This window comes from Balaenoptera borealis (assembly GCF_965194805.1).
Source record: "Balaenoptera borealis genome assembly, chromosome: 16".
In the NCBI taxonomy this organism is placed as follows: Eukaryota; Metazoa; Chordata; class Mammalia; order Artiodactyla; family Balaenopteridae; genus Balaenoptera; species Balaenoptera borealis.
In genome coordinates, this window is record NC_138872.1 from 62,545,067 (window position 1) to 62,568,752 (window position 23,686).

Sequence of the window (23,686 nt, forward strand, 5' to 3'; positions counted from 1 at the left end):
CTTTGACTCCTGTGTTTTTTTTATTTTATATTTATTGATCTACTGTATTAAAGCACCGTTTTGCAATAGAAAACTGCAACTGAGACTGTACTTAATTGATACTTTATTAGAGGCAAAAGTATTGCCAGTGTGATTGCAAGTACTCAAAAATAATTGCATACTGGTGATGAGAATGGCTTCCAGGTGCATCTGAAGTGTCTGTGACTTTCCTTGATCACACCCAACTGGTCCAAGGAAAACAAACACTTCCAAAAATTTACATGCTTTTAAGGAACATCTGTGCAAAAAAAATAGTTGTTTAATCTCCTTGGGAATTATATATGAAAACAGGATTTTCCTATCCCTCTTACTCAAAAGCAGGTTTTCAACTGGGATAGGAGTTCCAGGGTCCATCATTTTGTTTGTCTGCTATGGGCAGGTCTTCTTTAATGAGAAGTGGCTAATTCATACAAGTGTGAAAGGACCAGTGTCATGGGTGTCAGACCTGTCTTCTCTTTCTAATCGGCTGTGTGACCTTGAGCAAGTTACCTAGCCTCTCTCTGAGCTCCACTTTGAAAATAAGTGGAAATTACTAATACCTACTTTATAGTTGTGAGGATTTGATGAAAATGCACGTAAAGTCAGCTGTTTGGTTATCTTGTGAGAAAGTCTAGTTAAGCTGGAAGCACTTTCATGGGAAGGTCTTTTCAAGGCAAAAGTAACTTCCGTTTCACTTGTATTACCTACTTGGTACCAACTTAAACAATCTCAACTGGAGAGGAAGGGCCAGAGGGCCCCACCTGCCAGGCAGTGCTTATTACAGCATCCTATAGACATTCTAATAGGTTTTGCTCTGTGTGAAGTGGGGCCTCTTTTTCGTCTCACCAGTCTTTTGTAAAATTATTTTTGTTAATGTGGAGTTGGATCTATTTGGGTAATATTTCCAAGTTTTAGAATAGCTAAAACTATTCTAAACTCAGCTAAGGTGAGAAGTCTCACGCCAGGGTACCTGTCCTCAGTAGGGTCTGTAGGGTATCTTGCTGATCTTTACTCCCAGGGTTCTTAGCCCACCTGTGAGTGCCTACTGAATGTCAAGCACCAAGTGTTATTAATGATTCTGAATGTGTGGGGCTAGCAAACTTTAGGCTCCATTTTCCCAGTTTAAGACAGGTTGTGTTTACTATTAAATACAATCCTATGGAGCAGCACGGCAGGTTGGCAAACTCGGAAAACTTGCTCAAGGTCACTATGGGAAGTGGTACAGCTGTGATATGAACCTAGGCAGGCGGCGACCCCAGAGCCCGCACTCAGGCCAGGTTGGCTGAAATGTGAGCCTGGCCCTGAGGGCAAGGGCCCTGGCGATGAGCGCAGCTCCTTCTCCCTCACGCTTTCAGAACTACATTTCCCAGCGCCCATAGCGGAGGCGGGCCGCTCCCTCCTGTTTGGACTACGTTTCCCATGGAGCCATGCGCCCCCCCTGCTGCCCCCGTAGATTTCCTCAGCCTCTTGGGGCTGCACCGCTTCCGTCGGACTCCATTTCCCGGTGGCACCCGCGGCTGGGCGCGGCGGCGGGGCGGCCCGAGAGAGAGGGCGAGGGCGAAGGCGAGGGCGAGGGCGAGGGCGAGGGCGAGAGCGGGGGCAGGGGCGGCGGGCGGCCCGCGGCTGAGGAGGCCGCCGCCTCCCTGGGCCTGCCGGGGCGGCCGCCTCCGCGATGCCGCTACTCGTGGAGGGGCGGCGAGTGAGGCTGCCGCAGTCCGCTGGGGACCTCGTCCGAGCCCACCCGCTTCTGGAGGTGAGCAGGGCCCGGGCGGGGGGCTTCGAGGCGGGCCCGAGGGAATCCGCAGGCGGTCCAGAGCCCTCCTCACCCCGCCGCCACCACCCGCTCTCCCCGAATCAGGCTCGAAACTTGGCGCAGCGGAGGTGCTATCGGCACATCCGGAGCCCAGGCCGCCGGCAGCAGAGTTTCTGCCCTCGCTTGAGGCATCTGTGGAGCTTTTACCTTCTTTGGACCTTAGAGGGCATCTGCTGAAGCCCCTCTTTTTCGAAGGGAGGGAACGAGGGCCCAGAGAGGTTAGGTGACTTGTCCAGGGTCGCCCAGCACCGCGGCTTGAGGACACCCCGGGACCCCCTTTTTCCAGACAGGGCGGTCCCAACCTCCAATCCGGACTTGGCCCGTTTAGGCAAATCTGGGCAGCGCCCTTGCTCGCTCCCTCGCCGGGGATCCCCACCCGTGGTGAGCGCGGCATCGTCCTTGGGTCCTCAGGAAGCAGGAGGTTTTCTGGGGTGGGCAGGGGCATCCTGGCGGGTCGCCTAGTCTTCTAGACCCGGGGCTTGGGGCTCCCGGTTAGTTTCAGTCGGAAGAAAGTGCCCTATTTTCCCCCAGCTGGGCCGTGTTGAGGAACCACACCCTATGGAAGGGTTTTTTGTTTTGTTTCCTGCTTTTGTCCTTAGATGGACCTCTGAACCCTTAGTCCAGGCTTATGCAGAGACTGTTTGGAAAAGGGTTCTTACTGTAAAAGAAAAATCCGAACCAAACCTCCCACTTGCCCCAGATCCAGCTAAGGGGAAATCAACCATTTCATTGATTTAAGAGATTCATGTTGAGCCTCTAATGTACGTTGCCTATGGTGTTTGCCTCTTTCCCCACAATCAGGACATTTATAGGGTGGGGATAGTTTTTAATCACAGGGTGGCTCAAATACCATGACTGTTAATTAAGTGCCATAAAGGGGGAAAAAAAATGCCCCTTTTCACTCTGCAAAGTGAAGCCGGGGAACCTGATTGAGTCTGTAGGCTTAGGGAAGGTATTTTTGGGTTTTCTTCTGTAACAGTTGCAGGGTGATTTTGTCTGCATGCTTGTTTTGTTTACTTTCCTTTGGTCTCTCCCCCAGAATGTAAGCTTCCTGAAGGCAGACAGTGTGTCTTCGTATCCTCAGAGCCTAGGGCAGGCCCTTTCAGTGAATCTGTGCTTTGTAAATATTTGTTACACAAATGTCTGAGCAGAATGACCCCTGAAAATGACCCAAAAGATGAGGGGGGGGGTGTGTTACTGACGGGGAAAAGAGGACAACTCTGTGTGATTCTCAACTTGCATTTCAAGAAAACAATAGTGATATTAGCCAACACATACTGGGCACCTAGCAGACACTAGGTTAAGTGTTAAGCACTTTCCTTGTACTGTGTCACTGCCACACCATGAACTGGTGCAGTTGGGAGTACGACTCACCAAGGGAGAAAAAGTGCAGCTGCCTAAAGAATATAGGTGGCACCCTATTTTTATGTCTGCTTGAAATTTTCTATGATAAAAAGTTAGATCAGTGTCCAAGGCAGCCCCCTAAGTGTGGAGACAGGGGGAATGAGATGAGATACCAGGGCGGCTGGCCCCCTAGAAGGGAGGTTTGGCCTCTTTGGGGAGACGTGGCCTAGAAATGCTGTGTAGTGGGGACCAGTTTGCCTTACAGGAACGGGGAGGCGGGGGTGGGGGCACTTCCATCTCAGCAGCCTAAGGGAAGAGGGGGAGGGCATTCTAGCTGAGCAAGCTGGACTGTGCCCCGTAGCCCCTGGGCGGGAGGGGAAGGGCCCCGAAGGCGGGTGGACTGGCCCGTTTCCCTGGCAGAGAGGGCAGGAGGGGCAGAGTGGAAGATAAGCCGGGAGAGGTAGGTCGTACCTAGGTGGCAGGGGTTTAGATGGATCTTTCAGCTGACGTGCAGTGTGGAGAAATGAAAGGTTTAATTATTTTTTTTAATAACAAGTAGTGTCCCCTTGGTAAGAAAATAGAAATTATAAATCTCAAAAAGAAGAAAAAAGAACCATGCTTCACATTCTGCTATACTTTTTTACATGATAGCATACTATATATTCTGTTCTATAATGTGTCCTTTTCATGTGACAGTAGGTTGTGAGTATGCAGTAGCAGCACTTACAAGCCTGTCCGTAGCTATGCTTAGCATAGGATAGTAGTAACAATAGCAACAATCATAGCAACGCCGTGGAACTTGCTGAGCATCCCAGCCCTAGGAAGCAGGTACTGCTGCTGTTCCCATTTTACAGATGGGGACTCTGAGGCACAGAGGGTGGAGTCAGTTGCCCAAGATCCCACATCCTGTGAGTGGTGAAGCCTGGATCGCAACCCAGGCGGTCTGTCTGCCTTTGCCTCTAGAGCAGCAGTGCTCAATACATTAGCCACTGGCCACATGTGGCGATTTACATTTAAGTTAATTAAAATTTAAAAATCAGCTCCTCAGTCACACTAGCCACGTTTCAAGTGCTCGACAGCCACGTGTGGCCAGTGGCTGCTGTATGAGACAGGGCAGGTACAGATCCTTGCCATCGCTGCAGAAAGCGCCTTTGGGCGGTGCTGTCTAGAGCCTTTGTTCTTAACCAGTCACTGGACGCTCAGGAACTGGTCCTGCGGCCTCTTGAGAAACAGTCCCATGGAATTCCATGTAACTTAGTTCCTGCCTTTAAGCATGCGCAATATTTATGCTCTTTTCCCATTAGGAACATTCACAGAGCTAAATCTTTATAAACCCCTGTAATTATTCCTCAGAAGGGTTTTTTTGAGCAGAAAAGCGGGGTCAGGACAGGGGACCAGAGGTGGGCAATGGTGACAGCCACCCCCTGCAGACCTGCTGTCAGTTAATCCTCCCACAGCCGAAGGAGTGGCCGTCATCAGCCCCGTTTCCCAGAGGAGGGGACGAAGCACCGAAGCTCAGCCTAATGCCCAGGTCACTGGCTCAGGGAGAGGCCCCCCAGCACCACCATGCTCTGTGTCTTCCCCCGGGCACTATATTGCAGGAATTTAGGTGTAAGGGAAGAAAGGACTGAGATAAGGTAGCGCCCGAGGGGTGGGAAGAAGGCTCAGTTCTGAGGGCTGCGCCTGGTGGCGCTCTCATACTTGCTCTCCCGTTTTCTTCAAATTTCAGTGTCACTCATAAGTAGCTTTCTGGGGACACAGCCACGGCCACTTGTCATGTGTCATCTATGCTGCTTTCACGCTGAGGAGCTGAGACCGCACGGTCTGCAACGCCCGGGATACTTACTGACTGGCCCTTCTCTGAAACACGTGTACTGACCCCTGGGTTAAGAGAACGGTGCCTTCCGATAGGGACTGGGAAACGAGGATGAGCCGTAGCAGGGAGAGACTGCGGGAAAAGATATGTTTTTGTGAATCTGAGCGTCCAGCGGATAGAAAAAGTTCAGAAAACGACTGCTTTTATTTCAGAAAGGATGCGAGTTTATAAAGTAGGACTGTGTGTTTTTCCACAGAAGAGAACTTTGGCTAACTTTTTTTCATTTTTTAAAGTGAAAGACCAAAGCAATGTTGCTGTTTTCACTTTCTGGCCATTCTCTCTCCTGATAATTTGTGCTTCTGTTTCTCTGGGAAATAGTAGGAGCTGTGTCGATGAGAGACGTTGTGATTTTTGGTCTTGGGCATGCAAGTGATAATTCATTTCTCAGAAATAGCTTTGCTTTTGGGTGGTGACCAATTTGTGAAAATGAGTGGTAAAAATTTGCCTTGACTTCTCCCTCCCCCTCCCCAAAAAGAACAAAAAGAGGTAAGTATTAAAGGAATAAAAAAAAGGAAATTCTGCATTCTCCTTTATCTTATCTTGAATTAAGGTGAGAAATGGTGTGAAAATGAAAAGTGCTTACTGCTATGAGGTGTTGCGAGTTTTTGCACAATTGGCTGCATCTCTTTCTCCCTGACTCGGCCGTCCGATCACACACTGCACTTCACTCAGTCCTTAGTTCCTTTCTTCTTTAAAACATTTTTTTTATTGAAGTATAGTTGATTTACATTGTTGAGTTAATTTCTGCTGTACAGCAAAGTGATTCAGTTATATATATATATATACTCTTTCATATTCTTTTACGTTATGGTTTATTACAGGATATTGAATATAGTTCCTTGTGCTGTACTGTAAGAACTTGTTGTTTATCCATCCTATATAAAATAGTTTGCATCTGCTAATCCCAACTTAGTTCCTTTCTTAAATGGAGGGGCCGGTCTCACTATAACTGCTGCCTTGCTTCCAATTAATGAAATCTTATTAAAAGAGAACCCTCTAGAACTCATCAAGCATATCATCATGTTTTTTTACATCTCTTGTATTTTGTTAAGTAAGCAAGTACTAACCTAAATTAGCACCAACCGTGAGGAATGGCCAGAAGCCAGTATAAAACCATAAAAATGTTCCCTGGTCTAGACAGTACACAAGCTCTGTATTTGCACACATGGTTAGGAAATTGCTTATTGAGGAGTTTATTTGTTGCAAGTAAGAAGAAAATTATGAAACATTTTAGTGATGCCTCAATTTGACGTTTTTGAAAAAAAAAAGTTTAATTTAGTTCTCATGAAGGAATTAACCACCTGAGTTTTTTCCCCCCAGGCTTACTAATAAGAATTTATACAAATATTCAATTAGTCAGAATTTTCACACCTAATATTAACCTATCTTTTCATAAATTTGCTTATTTATGAGGGCTCCTTTTTGGTTTTCTACTTTAATAACATAATTACATCATAGGACATTTGGAGAATAGAGCGACAGTTAAATGACTTGTGTTTGCCCTGTTCTAACACAATCATGGTTATATTGGTGAATTTCCTTCCAGTATTTTTCCCTATATGTGGCAACATTTTTAGCATTGTTGTATTAACAGCATATTTGCAGCTTAAATTTTTTTTTTTTTACTCGAATCTTGCTCTTCAGTTTACATTTCCAAACTCTTTTCCCATAGTCTTCATTTTTCATGACTGTGCAGTTAGCAGTTGTGAGTTGGTTCTGCATAATTTACTTGCCTTTTCTGTGGCTGTCCCCAGCTTTGTGCCATTCTCGATAACACAGGGATTGAGTGCCTTTTGGGTTATTTCCACAGTACAGATTTCCAGAGGTGGGGATTACTAGATTAGGAGATAGGTAAGGTCTGGATCCCTCCTCCTCTTTAAAGGAAGTGAAGAAGGTCTGTGATTTCTGAGCCACCCAATCCCCTAGTCCATAGGATCTGATTCTCTTTACAATTGTGAAGAGTGGGGAAAAGAGTTTTGCATCTTATTTCATAGGTACTAGAGTCTTGTTCTGTAGGGTGAAAAAAGAACAGAACTTCCTTGTTTCCTTCACATTGTTCCACAGGTAGTTACTGCTGCTGCCTTTTTATTTTAGCTTTTCTGTCAGATAATACACACACCTCAGACCTCACGAGTGTGTGTTTCCCACGTAGGGCACACTTTGGCTCTCTCCACCTCTCTAGTCACTCAGTCCTCACTAATTTCCATCACTATTGTATTTTTTTTTTTTAATTAAACAGGAAAGAGCCAGACTTCTCAGAGGTCAGTCTGTTCAACAAGTGGGACCCCAGGGCCTTCTGTATGTTCAGCAAAGAGAGCTTGCAGTGACCTCCCCAAAGGATGGTAGGTTAGGAAGCAGTGAATTGGGCGTTATCCCCAAAGGCTATTGGATATTTTATTTTATTTCTTTTTTAAACAGGCTCCATCTCCATTCTGGGTTCTGATGATGCCACCACTTGTCACATTGTGGTCCTGAGGCACACAGGTATGATGAGAGAGATGAAGGAAACCGTTAACTTAAACGGACCCGACACGTGGGACCATGAATTTCTCGATTTGCGTTTCCTGGCTCCGCTTACCTCTTCTCCATCTGCATGGCCCCTCCCTGTGGCCCTGGTCAGATGGGTTGGCTGGGCAGCCCAGACGTCTCTATTTTTCCTTTTACAGGCTGTTCAAAGATGAGGCGGTCCGGATGGACAGGCGTAGACCTGGCCTGCTCCCCGAGTTCTCATCGGGAATAACATGAGTCGTTTCACCCTTGTTCTTCAGGTAATGGGGCTACCTGCTTGACACATTGTGACGGAACTGACACCAAAGCTGAGGTCCCCTTGATCATGAACTCCATAAAATCCTTTTCCGACCACACTCAATGTGGAAGGTGAGCTCCACGCTACTCTGTTTTGTGATATTGGGAACTTGACACCATCGCGTAGAGGAAACAGCTGTGGCAGCTGTTCCAGCAATGTGGCCTGTCACCAGCACCGTGGCCGCCTGGTCCCCCTGGAGCAGACCGTGGCCCAGCGTCGGCCCCTCATCAGTAGTTGCTGAGGGAGTGAATGGGTGGCGGGTACGAGGGGAGGTTTGACTTTGAATCTGTAGTTCTGTTCTCAGTAATGTCCTCTTAGATGTCCGTTTTGCGGACATTGCCTTGTTACACCCCAGCGGTGGAATCTCTTCATTCCTTCAGCAGTTGTTTGTTGAACGTTTCCTGTGAACTAGAACTTGTTATAGGGACATAGCAGTGAATGGAGTAGACAAACCCTGCCCCCGCGGGGCTCATATTCCACAGCAAGGAGATGTCAGCACAACAGGATTTTAACGATGGACAGGGCTCTGAGGAACACAAGGCTGGGGAGGAGCCGGAGATGGCCGGGAGGAAGGGGGTGCAGTTCTCAGCGTCATGGATTCTGTGCAAGAGCTGACGCCTGCCCTGGGTGTCCACCACAGCGCCCAACCCTCTCACCGGTGACAGAAAGCGTGACCACCTGTTTCACGTGTGCGGCCCCGAGATTCAGCTTCCCAGAGCCACAGGGTTAGTTAAACGGGAGGCCCACGGCCGCGGCCTGGCTTCTGGCTGGTGCTCACGCCTGTCCTCTCCCCTTTCTCTCTCGTTGGCGGGCCTGGCAGGCATCTCATCTTATTTGAAGTCTAAGGCAGCAGTTCATTTGAATGAACTAGTCTAGTCATATGCAAGTTCTTAGAATCCCAGGGGTTTAAAAGACCAGCGTCTCTGTCCGAGTTTCACTAGTGTAACACAGAGCAGTTTTTAAATTGAACTCTTCTCCTGCCAGGTCTGCGACAGGCTGGGCTAGCCTCGCGGCTCTGTGGCTTGTGCAGTCGCCAGACTGCTGGGCCCTCCAGGTTACGTAGCCGGACTGGGCCATGGGCCCAACTCCGTGATTCTCAGCACACAGTTGTGAGATAGAATATGTCATGAGGCGACTTGATGCTTTGCCCTGTGCTGCTGATGCAGAAGATTCTGGTTCATTCCTCAGCAGGATTTTGTCTGTCAGTAGAAGGGATGTGAAATACGGCCACACTTTCCTAAGCTTTGGTTGCCAGGTTGTCACAGGCTGAGGACCAGGGGTTAGCAGAGAAGTGTGCCTGGGGCACTCAGGGTTAACAAAGTTAGTGTGGTCTTTCCAGCTGTAGGGCTTCCTACGTGGAGCTTTGCTGTGCATGGTGACTCCCTTGGGGAGTAGGCAAGGCTTCCCAAACTTATTTAACCCCAAGAACACTTTTTTCTGTTTCATGAGGCCAGTGTTCAGGGGAACACACTTTGGGAAAAGCTGGTGTTGTAGATAAGCATGTGCTTTAGACACAGACGCAGTTTCCTTCTCCGTGAAACGGAGATGCGAACCCGTCTCTCCACGATGCTGGGCGGTAGAGAAGACGGCGTCTGTGCAGGGATGGTGTCAGTCCCGCCCTTCCCAGTTCTGCACCCCAGGTCCTCTTAGGCTGAGACTTTTAAGAGGTTTTGGAAGCATCCCGCTGGGGGCGGGTTGATAGTGTGACATGGTTGTCTTCTTCCAGGGTAGCCTTTTTCACCCTGTGCCTCAAGGTGGCCTCATGTTTGTGTTAAGACACGGCTCCGCTCGGCCCCCAGGCACCCGGGCAGGGTCGCAGTGTGCTGCACCGGTTCTTGTGCGTGTGCTGAGGCGTAAACGGGGCCTGGGAGCCGAGAGCTAAAGTTCACAGCAGACCCAGCACACGCTGTCCCGTGCTGTTCGGCCTCTGACCACCTCCTGTCTCTTCGCCAGGCTGGAAGTGCACCTCGTGGGCGGCTTCAGTGATGACAGGCAGTTGTCACAAAAACTGACGCATCAGCTTCTTAGTAAGTTCACTTTTTTCCTCACATTTGATAAAAATATGTATCTATTTTTGCTTAGATAAAAATCCCAATTAGTACAGGACCTATGAGGGGTGCACCTGCTTGGAGCCACACAAACTGCTCAGCTTGGAATCTTCCATAAAGACTGGATAGCAAGGAGCTAAATGCTCAGAGCTAATGGGATGGGGACAAGATTTTCTTTCAAAATAGCAGGTGATGCATCCCGAAATAGCAAGTGCTGTGAATTGTGTGAAAACAGGAACCACCTTCTGGGCAGAAATGTCCATTTTAATCTGAAGAGAATTAAAACTCTGATAAAAGCCAATTTTCCCTGTTAAATTAGCAAATATTACAAAAAAAAAAAAAGATGTTCTTTGATTAACCATGAGGCAGCGAGGTGGGTGTATTCCTGCAGCACTGGAACATACTTTGGTGTAACCTGTCAGGAAAGCCATTTGGCATCATGGTCCATCAAGGCCCCAGTAATTCCCCTTCTGGGAATGTAGTATAAGAAAATAATCCGAAATGTACACAGAGATTTATGCCCAAAGATGGGCAGTAGAATGTTATTTACAATCGGAAATAATCTAATGTCCATTAGTAGAGGAATAGTTATATAGCCATTAAAAAATAATACTTATGAAGAGGTTTGAATTACATGGGAAAATACATATGTACAAAACAATCAGGATATAAAATTGTCTACATCTGAGCTTAGCTGTGCACGGACAAATATGGCAGGAAATATACTGAATGTTAACTGCTAGGATTATGGGCATTAAAAGCCCATACACTTGTATCTTTAAAAACCCACATATTCTTTCCACTCTCCTGTATTTTCCAAATTTTTCATAATGATCAAATTTTTTATGACTGATAATCAGGAAAAAATAGTTATTTAGGAAAAGGGTAAAAATCTTATGAATGAGTTTGTCCACCCAACCTCTCAGAATGGAGAGAAGAATGGAAAGCCTTGGTCGAAGTTTCCTTCGAGCTTGAGGCTAGGAGCACATCTGTCCGTTGGCAGGCAGGGTTCTGGGCATCAGCTCACGTGGATCTGACCTCTGATAGAGGCCAGGTTGTGACTGGAAGGCTAGTGGATCCGACTCTCTGTCCCCTTCTTGACTTGTTCAGCATATGCTCTGCTAATTAAAGGAACTTTTTTTTTTTTTAAATTGTGTGTCAGATGCCTGAAATCTTTTGAATACTGCACACAGCTCAGAACTGGCTTATATATTGGCAGATGGATTTTGGGTTTTTTTTGTTGCTTTTGTTTTAATATTTATTTCTTTAGGCTGTGCCGGCTTAGTTGCGGCACTCAGGATCTTCCTTGTGGCACGCGGGATCTTTTTAGTTGCAGCAGCATGTGGTATCTTTTTTTAGTTGCAGCCTGAGGACTTAGTTGCAGCATGCACGTGGGATCTCGTTCCCAGACTAGGGATCGAACCCAGGCCCCCTGCATTGGGAGCGAGGAGTCTTACCCACTGGACCACCAGGGAAGTCCCTAAAGGAACTTTTTTGACATCAGTTTTTAAATTCTCATTGTAGGTGAATTTGACAGACAGGAAGATGACATTCACTTGGTGACATTATGTGTGACAGGTAAGTTCTGCCATCTTTCCCAAAGCAAAGCTGTAGATTTCGGGGATGTTTTGCCCTCGCTCTTAAAGCAGGACCCAGCATCCGTGCCTCAGTCGCAGACGGCACTGTTTGTCAATGCTGTGATGCCTTCTGGCTTTTCCCATATCTTCTGGGATGGCCTTCCCCGCCCTCCCCACTCCAAATCCTGCTCAACCTCAGTTGAGATCCTGACGCCCCTTGAGTGCAACTCCTCTGTCCTTCCTTGGGATTCTCAGCGGTCTGCTCTGTACTCCTGGGAAGGAGGAGGGGCCAGATCCCGGAGAGGAGCTGCCGCCACGCGTGTAGGCGGCTGGGAGGCCCGGACTCTGGAGAGGCGTTTGTTTGCTATGACCTTAACTGCTCTGGGGCTCAGCGGGGAAACAGGGACACAGTCCCTTTCATGTTCTCATTTCCCCCCTTTTGCAGTGGGGGCTCCTTCTTGGCCTTTATTTATGGAAAATAAAAGTGATTGTTTGGTATTTCTTAAAAATTGATCTTAAAATTTCTTTTTTTTTACGTGTTAGAATTAAATGACCGGGAAGAAAATGAAAATCACTTTCCAGTAATTTATGGCATTGGTAAGTAGCGTGTTGATCGGAGGGTTTATTGGTCTCACACTGACAAGACAAGCTCTGGTTAAAGGGCAATTCCACCAGCTAGTAAGCCCGTTGCTATTGGTGTGTCATAGCCTTAGGTTCAGATCCTGACTTCTCGGTGTATTTGCTGGGCAAGAAGCTTACCTTCTCTAACCTTTATCTACAAAATAGAGAAAACATCCAAATCCTAAGGCTGTGAAAAGAAAAAGGGTAGCAAATATAAAGTGTAGGCATCACCCCCGTTAGGGGAAAGCTGAATGTCAGTGGTCTCTGCTCCCCCAAGAGGCCTCTCTGCTTTTTTCCAGCCAGTGCTCTGGGGGCTGGAGCAGGGCATTTGAATTTGAATCTTCTTATACTTAGGGAACTAATTAAGGTTTTGATTGAGAACAAAGATCCAAAGGAAAGTGTGCAACCACCAGGCTGAAGAAAACCCAGAACTTCCCTCCCTCCTATAACAGCCCCTAGGACTCCCAAGGCTGGAATAGGGTGAGCCCGGCTGTCCCTACAGAGGGCTCCTGCCATACCTGTGACATCTGATTTATTCGGCTGGGTGCTCACTGCTTTATTCTCTATACTTTGTATGTCTGAAATGGTTAGTAAAAACCAACACACAAACACCAGATTTGGCCCCAGTCCCAGGCCATGTTCGCAGCCGTGTTTGGTCACAGGGCTTGACCAGGGAGGCTTTGCCACGCGCTGCCTGAAGAGATGGCGCACCTCCTGTGGGGGGGACCCTTGGTTCGGAACCAGGTCTTACCTAGTCCAGCTCAGGCCTCAGCTCTTCTCAGCGAGATGCTTGGCTAAAGGGTTGCATTATCCCTTTCCAGGAAGGGAGACGCTACAGACACCTAAGAGTAACTTTGTTCAGTTTCCACTCTTTTCTCTCTGAGGGAGACTCATCCATATTCTATTACATGTGGTGGTGGAAGTGTGAGACTGTGCCAACCCTTGTGGCTTTTGTCAGTAGGAAGTCACCCTGTTGTCCCTCAACAGCTGTCAACATCAAAACCTCAGAGATCTACAGAGCCTCCTTCCAAGACCGAGGTCCGGAGGAGGAGCTACGTGCCGCACGAGCTTTAACAGGAGGACCAGTGAGTTTGATATCATCTTTATGTTACAGGGTTAAGGAAAAAAGGGGGGCATCAAACTCCAAAGTCTTAAGTTTTATAGACCTTAGAAATGAAAAGTTTATGTCAGTTCTTTAAAGTTGTACATGATCAGGAACCACCACGAACACACCATGTAGAATAATAATAAACGTTTTCAGTTATAAGCTCAAGACCCCAGTTCCCTGCCGTGAAGATGTTGGGGAGGTATGTGAACACCCAGCACCCAGATCCAAAGAGAACGAGCCCCTTTTACTTTGTAAGAACTTTACCAGTGAAGCTGCTGTAAAGAAAGGCAAGCTAAGGGGGAAGAAGAGCCTTCTCCCCTCTGCACCTCAGGATCACACTCTCCTCTGGACCAAGTAACTGAAGACCAGTTTGCTGGGATTAATTGATTAACCCCAAGAATAATCGAATCACTTTAAAAGTCTCGTTGCCTTAGGATGCTTTTTAATTAAGTAACACCTTCATTTTAAAAGTTAGAAAAATAAAAACCTAAGACTTACACGTTGTTTGAGGAATGGGAGAAAGAATCCTTTTAAAATGCTTAAAGTGTGAAAAAAATAGAAATCGCATTCAGAGCACCCAAAAGAAATCTCACTTATGAAATGCTGCCACTTTCATTGGAAATGTCTGGATTCAGTGGTCTGTTCTGCCAACCCTTTGACATTGTTAGGGATCCTTTTGCAGCCTCTCAAGTAGCGTAACAGCCTTGATTTAGCTAAGATTCAGGACATATTTCAGTCTCAGTAACCAAAATTGAACATTGCTGGTGAAGCTGAAAACTACCATTGGCACATTTGAGAATTCAGGGAATTGATCATTTGGCAAATTAACATTTTTACAAATTGGTTTTTCCCTTCTTTTGATGGAGCAACGGCATGTGTACTTTTAAGTTTCAAGGTTACTCGGGGTGTGAATAATGAGGCAGTGTTTCATGTAGCATTGAGGAGTGTGGACTTCAGTCAGACACACCTGGGTCTGGGCCTGGCCCTAACGCTTATGGACGTGTGACCATGGGCAACGGGCCTGTCTCTCTGAGCCTTGGGTTTCCAGCCAAAATGGGAAAAATGCCATCTTCCTGCAGGACTGTTGTCAGAACTAAACAAAGTAATGTCTGTTTCCCACAAAGTGCAGTACCAGAGAGGTGGAAAGTATTCAGTAAGTAGCAGCTTCTGTTACTATGAGACAAAAATTGAAAGAAGCTTATCATCCAGACAAATGCCTTAATTTCAAGACTACACTGGAGCTTCCATTAAAGGTAGGGTTTAAGCTGATAACACTCCTTAAATTCTATCCTTGAAATGTTCTTTTTCAGATGATTAGTATTTACGATGCAAAGACAGAACAACTTCGTATAGGACCATATTCCTGGATGCCATTTCCCCATGTGGATTTCTGGTTGCAGCAAGATGATAAGCAAATACTAGAGGTGAGAATTTACAGGTTGGGTAAATCTTAAATCTGTGGACCTTGGTTTCCTCATCTGTAAGGAAAAAAAAAAGGGATTAGACTAGATAACAGCAGCTTTCCCTTCAGTGTTTGGAGGATGCCATTGGCAGACCCTGTTTAGCTGCTGTATCAGTCGGGGGTAAGTGGAGTCCTGGATGGACATCAACGCAGGGGAGCAGTAGGCAGCCAACTGCTTTGTTCTCATTAACCCAGGACACCTCGTTTCTTATGTAATTTTACAAATTACACATAGAGTGATCTGAGAACAGCCTGATTAATGTTTAAGGAGCACAGAGAGACTCTGACATCTTTATCAAAGTAGGGAACAGAGCAGGGTTCTTCTCTCACGCCCCAAATCTTGTTTGTTTTTCCAGAACCTTTCCACGTCACCTCTGGCTGAGCCCCCCCACTTTGTTGAACATATCAGATCTACCTTGATGTTTTTAAAGAAATACCCTTCTCCAGCTAACATGCTGTTTCCTGGAAATAAGGCTCTACTCTACAAAAAAAATGAAGATGGCTTATGGGAAAAGATCTCTTCTCCAGGAAGCTAAAAATAAATAGGAATTACCAAAGAAAGCAACTTTTTGGCATGACAAAAGACCACTGGTGGAGGTAGGAAAGAATATGAATTTGGAATCTACATCCATTCAGTCTTAGGTCTCTTTCCTTGCTCCGTGTTTTTCAAATGACTTTAAAATAAAATCTTATTTTGGCAAAGGCATTTGTTTAGGTTTACTTTTTGGTTAGTAATGAGAGGCAGAGGAGAAGCCAGCTTTCGCACTGTGCTATAAGCAGCTATTTCAGATACTTGGGTAAGTAAGTCTAATTCTGCTAAATTAGTGAATGAGGGAAAAAAACTGTCATCTATTTTGTTTAAAAGAACAATATTTAAAATGCAGTAAAGTTCGGTGAGAATTTATACATCTCACAGAGATTTTTTTTTTTTTACCTCAAACTATTTTAGAAGCATCAAATCCAAAACTGATGTTATATTTTTAGAAACCTTTATTTTTCTGAAATTGTTATCCAAAAGGAAGTTACCATGCCCAATTAATGCTAAGATTTATGAAGTGACCTCAGTGGTAACAATTTCAAGAACCTTTATTGAAACCAGCATTCAAATAGTATCTCAAGGGTGAAATTCTGTTTCAGCAAAACCAATTTAACAATTTCAAATATATATAAAAACATTTAAAAATTAATCTTGTTAAAGGTAATAATTTCCCCTTCCCCCATTTTATCTGCTATACTTCATTGCACCAAATAAACAGGGAAGACTTTGTTTAATCATTTGCACCAAAAAAAAAAAAAAAAAGGAAAATTGCATTTTGACAAGTGCCAAATGTCAGAAATCACATCAGATCAGAGTGTAATTATAGGGTTAATGTGGTATAACTAAGGCTTTCAGTACTACAGTCCACAAACCCAATGTGAATCCCCACCATCTTAAGGTCTCCTGTAGCTCGACTTCACTGGACTAAAAGGCACAGGGGCCGTTACCTATGATAGACGAAGTGATGCAGTACTTTTGGAAAAGTAGAAACAGGCACTAATCAAGGGTTACTTCCAATCATTTCAGCAGTAGTCTGGCGTGATCAGCCTGAGAAAGATTACATTTCTGGTTCTTGTTTGAGTTGGGCCCAAAAGTGTGAGCTGCTAGTGGAACAGAAGCTACAGAAGCTCCCGTGAGAACAGGTCAAAGGTGTACTTAATTTAGAATTTCAGCGTAACGAGGTGCTATACAGCATGTTTAATACGAGGCTTTTAAGAGTAGCATCTATTGAGTTTTCAGATATTAAACATAGAAATAAGTACAGTCTGTACTTGTGTGCCAATTTAAAAGCTTTATCCGTATTTAAAAATATACATATATATATATATATATATATATATATATAATATGGTCAAGAAGAGTCTTTACAGTTACTCTTAATAGATGAGTCCTTTAATTTGTTTACAAATAGTATATAAAGGGAGAAATGGATTTGTGGCAGAGCTAAGTCAGACAGAAGCACTGTCCAGTCTAACTTGCTTGACGACCCTGCCACAGCTTGAGCGGACACGGTCCTTACTGACGTCTCTGGGGAAGCAGCAATTGGGGGTGGCAGGAGAGGGCTTCTGACACTCTTATATACAATCCCATTGAAACCCACTTTCCTTCAAGCCAAACGCAATCCAGTTGTATACTGCAACCTGATCAAACTAAACACCAAGCAAAACAGATGGCCAAGAACGCTGTCTGTCTCCTCTGCAGCAGGACAACAGAGAACCCAGAGAGTTCTAAAGAAAGCTGTCTTACCAAAGAGTTATTATGTGCAACCTAGTAACTTCTTACACATGTGTTTAGAAAGATAAGAGCAAGTGTTTCAAGTGGCAGGCACTTGAAATTCTAAGTTTTCTCTGTGAATAAAAAGTGTTTATGGTAACTGGGGGGGAAAAGGTATTACTACAGTTGGGTAGACAGAAACAGTAGTTGTTGTTCTATCAATACATACCCACAAAATTAGACAAGTCAATTGCCCTCCCAGAAGCCTGGCTTTCAGGCACATTTTTGTGCAAAAATCCCAGTTAAGCACAAATAACAGTAATTTCTCTCATACTAACATGTGGCACAGTTCACATTTTCAGAATAACTTCATCTTCCCTGAAAGAACATTCAGTCCAGTCTCCAGGCAAACACTGAATTTTATCTTAAGCTCTCTGGCTCTTCTACCTGTGGGCGGTCATCTTCCAGGCGCTGGGCCCTGTCCTGGAGGGCCCCCGTCTGCTCGGCTTCTGGAGGGGTGGGCGCCCCTGGGTGCCGCTCAGGGCTGTTGGCTTCCGAGGCATCTTGCCCACCCGACAGGTGCTCCATCTTCTCTAAGTCCTCGATGTGACTGACTGAGCTGGTCTCGCTCACAGCATCTGAACCTCTTAGGGACCTTTTAAAAGGCTTCTGGCCTGGAAGGAAGATCAATGAACGGCACTGAACACTCGGAAAACGACACCCCTGCAATGGAAGCTGTCTGTGCTCTAAGTGATTGCTTTATTTAATCACAACGGCTTCAGCAGAAACCCCTGGGATCACTGACTCTGAAGCAGGTAAGTGAGGAGGTGAGAAATGAGAGCTGATATGACACTAACGCGCCCCCAGCGCCGAGGACTTTGAGGGAACCTCAGTCAGGAAAAGCTCAGGGGAGTGAGCCCCAGGTTAAGCATGACAGCTGTCCAGACCCTGACTCCCCCGGGGAGTGCTACCCAGGTATTTCCCCAAGGCTTTGAAACGGCTAAAGGGACAGTGACAGCTGTCCTTAAATGACGAGAAATAGGACTTTGGGTTAAAGAATCAAGAAAACAGAGGAATGCAGCTAATACCAAACGGGTAAAGCGTTACATGATGCAAAGGTCTGTTTTACCAGGGGAAATACAACTGGTTTTCTTCAGTGTTAATGAACTCAAACACGGAGACGTGACGTACCTGGAAGTCTCTGTTTAGTGCGAGCGCCTGAGGGGGTCTGAGGCGGTGTTACTCCCGAGCCTTGTACTTTGTACACGTATGTGTGTTCCGTGGACTCCAGGGAGCCTGCAGAAAGGGGGGGCGGGGAGGTGTGGGGGGAGGTCCTGGCGCAGGCGCCCTGGGGGAGGCCCTGGGCCTCCTGACACGCGCCGGGAAGCGACAAAGCCATCTCGCAGCTGTGCCCACGAGTGAGTCCCGGCCCTGCTGGGGTGTTTCAGCCTCGTCTCCCCACGTGTCCTGTGTACGTGTGAAAACAACCAGACAGCAGGGGGGCCCAAGTGTGCCTGGGGAGCCAGGCCCCGGTGGGAGATGTCCTTTAGCGACAAGGGATGGATGCCTCTTTGCTAAAGGCTTGGCAGGTTCAGTGTCAGGTTATCCCTTGCTGTCATATGACACCGTAGTCATTCTTTCCTGGGGAAGGGGCCCCAGGTTCAGGGAATTATTCCACTGGTAGAACAGGAAAGGAGGGGCCTGCAGCTCAGTATCATCTTCCCCAGATCCCAGCAACTGGGAATACTTGCTGGTTGCCTGGTTTGAAATAAAATGGCTCAGTGCTACAGACTATAATCTTTCACTTGCCCCTGGCAAGAGCAGCTCTCTGCTGGGGCAAAACACTAATGAGGACTGCACAGAATGTTAACACTGAACCCAAACGTCCAGGACACACTGTCTGGAGGACTGAACAGCCGAGCGAACGCGTTCCTGCTGAGGCCAAGAGGAGTCGGCTGTGGGCAACGGGCATCTGCTTTCATACTGCTTCAGCTGTCGGGGCAGGAGAGGAAAGATGGCAGAGTCCCAGGGGCAGACACGTCTCGCCTCCTCTCACAAGAGTCCCGGCCCAGTGCTCGGTGTAAAGCCTGGGGCACGGACAAGGCTCCTCAGCACGAGCGGGGGATCCCAGGGCATCATCTGGCAAAACTCTCCAGATGAGAGAGAGTCCTACCTGCCGTTAGGTTAAAAGTTCTTCCCTTTTGTGAAGCCTGTACTGGAGAAAACCAATTCAGCACGGATCCTACCACGGGGATCTGCCGTAACACCCCCTGCAAAACATAACCGTTGCTCAAGGCCGTCCTGTGGAGGCTGGCGCCCAGCCTGAGGCCAGCGGGGGAGCCCCACCCTGGGGCCTCACCTCTTCCAGAAGTCGCTCCTCATTTGCCTTCTGCAGTTGAACCTGAGCTTCCTGAATTCCTTTCCGAACCACTTCTGTCATGTTTTCCAGAAGCTGTGTTAAGACCAAGAAAGGCATTATTTGTCTAAGCTTCTTGCTGAAGGCCTAGAACTATTAACATAGCGCTGGGGACATTTTTCAAAAGTATATTAGTAAATGGCACTTTAAAATGTCAGTGTAAAAATAAAACAGAATGTCAAATAGAAGAGGTCAAAATGTTAAAGGAGGCCTAGGCAGACGTACCTTGGTGACCAGCCTCATTTTCCAGGGAACAGCAATAACTGTCCCTGTGATCTGAATGTCATATCAATAGAAAACAGACATGACTCTCAACATTCATGGAGACAGAGGCAGAAGTAATATAGGCGGGTTTGGAAGAAACTTCAAGAAGTCCACCCAAGAATGAATAAGCTTGGCTCCTAGGCTTCATTTCAAACTCCCTTCTCTTCCGCACCCCTACTACCAAAAGTGAATCACATGACACAGGTTTCTGCCTCCTCTCAGACCAGTCTGGCTTTGGTCCCTTTTCTCTCCTTTTGAGTAATTTCTAGTGACTCGCATATCTGGTGTGGAGAGCGTCCTGTAAGTCTGACAGCCTGGTCCTCCGTGCCAACTGGCCAAGAGAAGCAGGTCTATTACTGGCGGAAAGTTCTGTTATCAGAAGCACCATCCCATCCAGCCTCAGGACCAGCTCCAACCAGGAAATCTTCCCTGGCCTTGTCGGGCAGAGGTGAACACATCTTCCTGAATGCACAGCCTCCCCTAACTTCTGTCCACAACATTTACTACCTCAGTTGCTCACATGCGTCTCTTCCCCGCTCTGGCTTGTGAGTTCACTGAGGGCAGTGACCACATCACATCACCGGCATCCCTGATGCCTGCACAATGCCTGGCTCACAGGAAGCCTTTAAAAACTTGGGTAAAGAATGAATGAACAGACACTGCCAAGGGTAGCTTCTTCGTTTGTGACTCCAGCTAATTGCCCAGGGAAAACCCAGAAAGGAATGAGACACTGATTAGTCTTACAGACCCTGGAGTTTTCCTCGATTTCTCGGGCTGTGACTGCAATGGTCTCCACTAGTTCAGAAACATCTATGTCGTCACTCGCCATGCCAATGTAAATACAGCTCTTCATACTTTTATACTCAGGGCCTGCGGGCAGAAACAACAGACCGACTTGGTTCCCAAGTCCTCAGACACGGGCCACTCCCTGTACAGCAGCGCGACCAGGCACAGAGGAGCCTCCCCGAGGGGGTGAGGACATGGATCTAATGAGGAGATGGGACCCAGAGAGGCTGCAGAAGGGGCAGAGGGCTCTCTCACCCTGGGAAGATCTAAATAGCTAAGAGAGGCCACTTCCCTTCAAACCAGTTAAAAAACAGCTGTCAAAGTTCACAGTTGACTTTAGAAGGAGTAATTACCCATTTTAAATGTAAGGTCAGATTCCAGTTCATTTAACTTTTTCAGGAGTCCAGCATGGATTTTTTCCCCTTCTGGATCCGATTTCAAACTGCTTTTATCATCATTAGCGTGTTCATACCTATAAACGATATCACATAACAGTACTTCAGGAATCTACAAGATCAAGTGTCTCTTCAGACACAGGATAACAGGTGGAATAGAAGCTACTGGAAGTTACCAAGGGTGTGGAATGAGACAAAGGGCAAAGGAGCCACTCAGAGGGTCTCAAGATCAAACCTTTCCAGAAAGTCCCAAGGGAAGCCCAAGTCTCCAGGGGCATGAAATGTAGAAGGAGGGGCAAGGCTGGGAAGTCCCATCACTTGTAAGAGGAACAGGAGGCTTCCCTGATCCAGAGAGGGGACGAAGGGGCCACAGGAGGGACACACACTGAACCAGAGGAACTGGGAACTGGCTTCTCCTTAGTGAGTTGTAGTTCTCTGTACGCACGTCAAGTGGTGCACCCAACGTACTTCTCCTAGTTAACTTTCAAGCTGGCACAGAAAGAACACAGCAACTCCTATTTCACTCAGTGCGCGCTGGGCCGCCTGCCCGCTGTGCTCTTGTAAATGCCCAGCACATCTAGATGAACTTTCATCAGACATGAACACTGTCACGCCACGTAGTCATCTTAGATTTCTAAGCTGGTTCACAAAATGACCCACCCACGGTCTTTACATCGTACCTGACAACCCCTATTCCAGGCCAGTTTGGGTCATCAACGTGTAAGAGACCTGCTGTTCCCGTCACCTCCTGCTTGAACTCCTCTCGCAGCTGCAGCGTACAGGTCAGGACTGGGAGCTTGCTCTGGATGCAGGCTGCGAGCTGATCCACATCCTCTCCCCGAGTTCCTAAAACTGAACACGTGCACAGAATGCAAGGGAAACGCTTAAAGAATGGCTGAAAATGAGGGGGCAGTGCTCCCACTTCTACTGTCAGAAAGCAGCTCTAGGTACAGCACATTAGCTGAGCTGAGGAGTTAAAAAAAAAAAAAAAAAAAAGCCACTAAACCCAGATATGGAAGAATCAGGTGTTGAAAATTCATATAGCTGGCTGCCCCAGGTGTAGACACATTTTTTCCTTACACCGAAGAATTAACCTCTCCGATTTAATACACAAGGAAATCCTACCATAGAAATCAGATTCTTCTCACAGAAAGACTCTGCTTAAGTCAGGTTATAAACATCATAGCACAGGTTAGAAACAAGGAGGCGACCACACAGTTCTCGCTCTACGTTCACATGGAGAGAAAGAGAGGGGTTTCTGGGGGCAAGGGTTGGGGGCAGAAGGGCAGGGTGATGATGGTGACAGTACCAAGTACTTCTGCAGGTCAGAGCCTGAGAGGGCTCAGGGTTCAGGGATCCAAGAGTCTTGGCAACATCACGGCGCCCTCACTTCTGCTGATTCCAACGCTTATGTGATCTAAGCCTCAACGTAGGTGGCCTGGGGTATCCACAGCTAGCTTTTCCAGTTTCAGAGGCTAAGCCTCTGGGGCTAGGCCCCCTGCATAGCAGGAGCAGAGACTCCTAGAAGGCCTGGAGGCCACTGGCTATCTTCACGATGGCTCTTCTGTGCAGGGCAGTTGCCTGCACTTCACCACTTTTATGTTTTTGAGAAAATATCTTTCCAAAAATGTTGAAAACACCTCATGAAAAACCATCAAACATTTTCTGAAAATGTTTAAATCATCTCAGAAAAAAGCACAATCAGATTTTTAAGGCACCTCTTTTCAGATTATTTTTAAGTGCCTACTATAAAATACACCAACCACTACCCAAGCCATTTCATATTCACAATCTCACAGTTTAATCTTCACGTCACCACTATGAGGGGGTGGGGAACAGCTCTGGAGATAAGAAACTTGCTCCAGGTCCTACAGGTATGAAATGGCCGAGGGGGGAAACAAGAATTCCCAGGACTTTGTCATAAAAGTCCACGTGCTTTCAGCTCTGTAGTTCTCTAAAATGTCTACAACAGTGGTTCTCGACCTTCACTGGCCTACTGTGCCCAGGCTCCACTCCAAGTAAACCCAGTCAGTCAACCAGAATCTCTGCAGGTGGGGCCCAGGCGCTGGGAGTCTTCAGAGCTCCACAGGGATTCTGAAGTCAGTCTGGGCTGAGAACCACTGAACAGAGGGTCACAGGACATCAAAACACAGGAATTCAACTGACTTCAGAGGTCTCTCTTTCTCAGAAGTTACCCCGGAAGGTTAATCTACCTAAACTCAGCCCAAAGGAAAAGGAAAAGCCTCTCCAGGGAGAGAAGAGAATATCACAGCCTGGACTTTGACAGACACAGCATTGGTGCTCCCAGAACAGCGAGGGCGACCCACGAAGACTAGTTACCTGCCGCAGTAGTCAGGGGGCTGAACCGCACGCACGTGCCCTCCACCTCCAGATCCACGACCGTGAGGCCACTCGCGGGCACCAGCTGCTTCAGCTGTTCTCCCAGCTGCAGGGAAAGGGGCAGAATGCACACACTCCCGCAAGGAGGGAATCCAGAGTCTCTGGACCTGCCCTCGTCCGCTCAGCCCAGACCCAAGAGGCTACTGGAGGCTAGTTTCCTTTCACCTTTAATTTTCTTTGAATACTTACGGCACCTTGTTTTTAAAAACCGTAAATTTTACATTTTTTCTTACTAAAAAATATAAGTTCACTATAGAAAGATCTAGGCAATACAGGTAAAGTAAAAAAAAAGAAAATTTACCCACAATACACCACTGAGAGACACCCACTGTTGACATGTGGCATAACCATCCCCCACCCCCTGGATCTTCGGGGTGTATATGTGTGTGTGTGTGTCTTCTGTTGTCATAAAACATGACATTCCACATGCTGTGTAGTAATCTGCATTTTTTCACATAATTTACAATGACCGTTTCCCCTCTGCCATAAACATGCAGCTAT

The 23,686-nt window shown here is 46.8% G+C and overlaps 2 protein-coding genes across 7 annotated transcripts in view; one reads left to right on the forward strand and one right to left on the reverse strand.

The window, feature by feature from the left end:
- Positions 1-1,580: 1,580 nt before the first annotated feature.
- Positions 1,581-15,379, forward strand: NTAN1 (N-terminal asparagine amidase). 4 transcript variants are annotated; one of them, XM_082361210.1, is made up of 10 exons: positions 1,581-1,771; positions 7,291-7,393; positions 7,470-7,535; positions 7,820-7,928; positions 9,811-9,884; positions 11,430-11,483; positions 12,026-12,079; positions 13,091-13,188; positions 14,522-14,635; positions 15,030-15,379. In XM_082361210.1, exons 1-10 carry the CDS (start codon positions 1,691-1,693, stop codon positions 15,207-15,209), a joined length of 933 nt encoding a protein of 310 aa, XP_082217336.1. In that variant the 5' UTR covers positions 1,581-1,690; the 3' UTR covers positions 15,210-15,379. The 4 variants fall into 4 exon arrangements, with proteins under 4 accessions (XP_082217336.1, XP_082217337.1, XP_082217334.1 ...); XM_082361211.1 differs by lacking the exon at positions 7,470-7,535; XM_082361208.1 differs by lacking the exon at positions 7,291-7,393 and having other exon boundaries at positions 1,584-1,771.
- PDXDC1 (pyridoxal dependent decarboxylase domain containing 1) overlaps positions 14,554-23,686 on the reverse strand; it is a 56,316-nt gene continuing 47,183 nt past the window's right edge. For 2 of the 3 annotated variants that reach the window (XM_082361205.1, XM_082361207.1), the window contains 9 exons: positions 23,126-23,231; positions 21,466-21,637; positions 20,744-20,862; positions 20,353-20,474; positions 19,284-19,376; positions 19,098-19,194; positions 18,116-18,220; positions 17,372-17,598; positions 14,554-14,689 (listed from right to left, as the gene is read on the reverse strand). In XM_082361205.1, coding sequence (XP_082217331.1) covers positions 14,630-14,689; positions 17,372-17,598; positions 18,116-18,220; positions 19,098-19,194; positions 19,284-19,376; positions 20,353-20,474; positions 20,744-20,862; positions 21,466-21,637; positions 23,126-23,231 — 1,101 coding nt within the window. In that variant the 3' untranslated portion in view covers positions 14,554-14,629. Of the gene's footprint in view, positions 14,690-15,741; positions 17,599-18,115; positions 18,221-19,097; positions 19,195-19,283; positions 19,377-20,352; positions 20,475-20,743; positions 20,863-21,465; positions 21,638-23,125; positions 23,232-23,686 lie in introns of those variants that run through there. The other variant, XM_082361206.1, reaches the window with a different exon arrangement.